We start from the raw sequence: 2,716 nt of genomic DNA on the forward strand, positions 1-2,716 counted from the left end.
TTCAAGATCACAAAAAAATGTTTATTAGTAGTGATAAGTTACATTTTTTTTTGGCCATCGAGGGCCTATCTTGGTCATCACTCTCTTCTATCCTTTTGTTAAACGTTCTCTCTCTCTCTCTCTCTCTCTCTCGCTCCCACAAGATTTTTGGGTAGCGTTTGGTTTAGTTCTAACGCCCTAGATCAAAAAGTAAAAGTGCATTTCGGCAAAAGGGCAGTCCCTTTGAGGACTTAAATTAGCCTTCCGCCTACTAAGCATTTCTTGGCCGATTGGCTGTGGCTCTCCTGCCCAGACCTGCGTTTGCTCTTAAAAATTGCTTGTCCCATTTCCAAAGAGTCTCGAGTTCAAGACTCCGACAAAATGTTTTCTTCTTCTTCGTCTTCTCTCTCTCTCTCTCTCTCTCTCTCTCTCTCTCGCGCGCGCGCGCAAACACGCACGCACCCACCCCCCGCGCGCAGGCAGGCCTTTGTGAGTTTCTTACAAGTTCTTAACCAGAAATAGGTTCAGGCATTGATAGCCTGCAGTTCAATCGCCAAATGAATCGAGGTCGAAAGGGTGGCGGGGGCAATAGAGTGGACGAGGATATACCGGATGAGCTCCGGTGCAAGCGCTCAGATGGGAAGCAATGGCGGTGCAATGCAAGGGCTATGGAGAATAAGACTCTGTGTGAGAAGCACTACAATCAGGCTAAGAAAAGGGCAGCAGGGGCAAACGCAAACACTTCACCAAAGAAGAAGACGAAGGCCAAGGAGGGTGCCAGCCCGGAAGTGTTGCAGCTGAGTCGAGCTGCCATAGACACGAGAAACAAGGTTTCAAATAGGGGTGTGGCTGAGAGATCTTCCAAAGCATATAATTCTGGGCCGTTCTCTGCAGGAGACTTTCGGATTAACAGCGACCACAGACATGCAAACTACAAGCATGCTGATTATCGACCCAGCAGCGATTACAGGCACCCTACTGATCACAAGGGTCCTTCAAATGGCCGCCAGCGTTTCCTCAATGGCTCCTCGAGAAAACTTGAAGATAGACCTAGACCACGACGATCCCCAGGGAGAGACTCCTACTTCAAGGTATGATTTCTGTATTTAGTTTGGAGTGTGGAGTTCTGTTTTTTCAAACTAGGTGGTCTTTTGTACTGTGTCTATATCATGCTCATTTGCAGTATTGTAATCTCTGCATGGTGTTTGTTTCTCGAGGTTCATTGAACTAGTATGCGGATGGAATGCCATGGACTGTTTCCACATTTAATGCAGAAAATGTCTCCTTCTTTTTTGAAGTTTGCCTTAAAAAATTGTTAGTGAGGCACAGGCTTTTCTTTGTAAGCTTCCTGGCACGTGAAGTCTTTGATTGCTGATACATTTCACTTAAGCAATGCCGTAGAGCGATAGTCTTTTTGTTGGTTTTTAAAAGCAAGCGGCAGAACTCTTAAGTACTGTAGAATCATTACTATCACCACCACAGTGGATTGACCAGGGTAAGGCATCTGTAGGATGAACCAGTGCACTTGGATGAAGAAATGGATCAGCAGAGTGACATTTGTCATCAGTGTCAAAAGAATGACAGAGGGGAGCTCATTAGCTGCCTGCAGTGTGGTAAAAAGAGCTATTGTGTACACTGCATCTCCAGATGGTGAGTGTATCTACTGTCGACACTTATTGTTTATTTTAAGTTTTTTCACTCAGATGAATCATAAGGATGACATATTGTAGGTATCCAAATATGCATGAAGATGATGTTCGACAATCCTGTCCTCACTGTCGTGGGATTTGCAACTGCAAAGCATGTATCATGCTGGATGGCGGTGGTTCGATTTTTTCTGAAATGGTAATTTGCTCATTTTGCTGCCTGTGGCACATGTTTGTAGATCATCTAGTTGGTAGTCATACAGTGTTCTCCCCTCCGCATAATTCTTGCTTAAGCCCACACACACTCGTACTCCACCAAGAGAACGTTTTCTATTTGGAGCTGATGTTCTCATTTAATTTGGAGCAGAAAGTGGTGAATGATCTGGACAAGGTCAAATTTTTAAAATACATGCTATCCTTTATTCAACCATTGTTACAACAACTACATGATGAACAATGCCAAGAGTTTGACTTAGAAATAAATCTTACAGGTATCTGCTTGCTAAATAAAGTGATTTTTGGGGCTTTCTTGTAGTGCTTCTTTAATCAGAATTATTTTCTTGGTGATGCTTTTCTAGGAGACGAGGGTTTGAAGGCTGAGAGGTCAAAACTTATGAAGGATGAGCGTTTGTATTGGTATGGTTTTGTCTTGAGCTTTATTTGTAGTCCCTGGTTTGTGTCCACTGTGCAACTCTCCCTCATGGCTCATGTTTTTCCAGTGATAATTGCACCACATCAATCGTGGACTTGTATAGAAGCTGCCTATCGTGCGGATATGACTTGTGCCTCACATGTTGTCGAGAGTTACGGCAGGGCAAGCAACCAGGAGGGGAACTTGCTGGCTCGGCTGACCAACCCTCCATTGCGAGGATGAGGGGATCATCTGGGGGGAATGAGAGCAAGTTGCCTGTTTGGCATGCCAATGATGATAGCAGCATTCCTTGTCCGCCTGCAGAGCGAGGAGGCTGTGCTACAAGTAGTTTAGTCCTTAAGCGGATTTTGAAGTCGAACTGGATAGCAAAGCTAGCAGCGGAGGTGAATAGTCTGGCGTCAACAGATCAGACGCCACCTTTAGCGTCAGGTGCACGGTG

General features: G+C 45.0%; 1 protein-coding gene across 2 annotated transcripts in view; it reads left to right on the forward strand.

Moving 5' to 3' along the window:
- Positions 1-345: 345 nt before the first annotated feature.
- The window catches only part of LOC147457514 (lysine-specific demethylase JMJ27-like), a 77,560-nt gene continuing 75,189 nt past the window's right edge, over positions 346-2,716 (forward strand). Inside the window, exons 1-6 of one of the 2 annotated variants that reach the window (XM_086512371.1) lie at positions 346-1,070; positions 1,490-1,629; positions 1,710-1,824; positions 1,993-2,116; positions 2,204-2,261; positions 2,345-2,716. The exon at positions 2,345-2,716 is cut by the window's right edge and continues 301 nt beyond it. In XM_086512371.1, the coding sequence (XP_086368497.1) occupies positions 537-1,070; positions 1,490-1,629; positions 1,710-1,824; positions 1,993-2,116; positions 2,204-2,261; positions 2,345-2,716 (1,343 nt within the window). In that variant the 5' untranslated portion in view covers positions 346-536. The remainder of the gene's footprint in view (positions 1,071-1,489; positions 1,630-1,709; positions 1,825-1,992; positions 2,117-2,203; positions 2,262-2,344) is intronic. The other variant, XM_086512370.1, reaches the window with a different exon arrangement.

The sequence above is a fragment of the Adiantum capillus-veneris genome, chromosome 5 (assembly GCF_014529385.1).
Source record: "Adiantum capillus-veneris isolate H3 chromosome 5, ASM1452938v2, whole genome shotgun sequence".
Classification (NCBI taxonomy): domain Eukaryota; kingdom Viridiplantae; phylum Streptophyta; class Polypodiopsida; order Polypodiales; family Pteridaceae; genus Adiantum; species Adiantum capillus-veneris.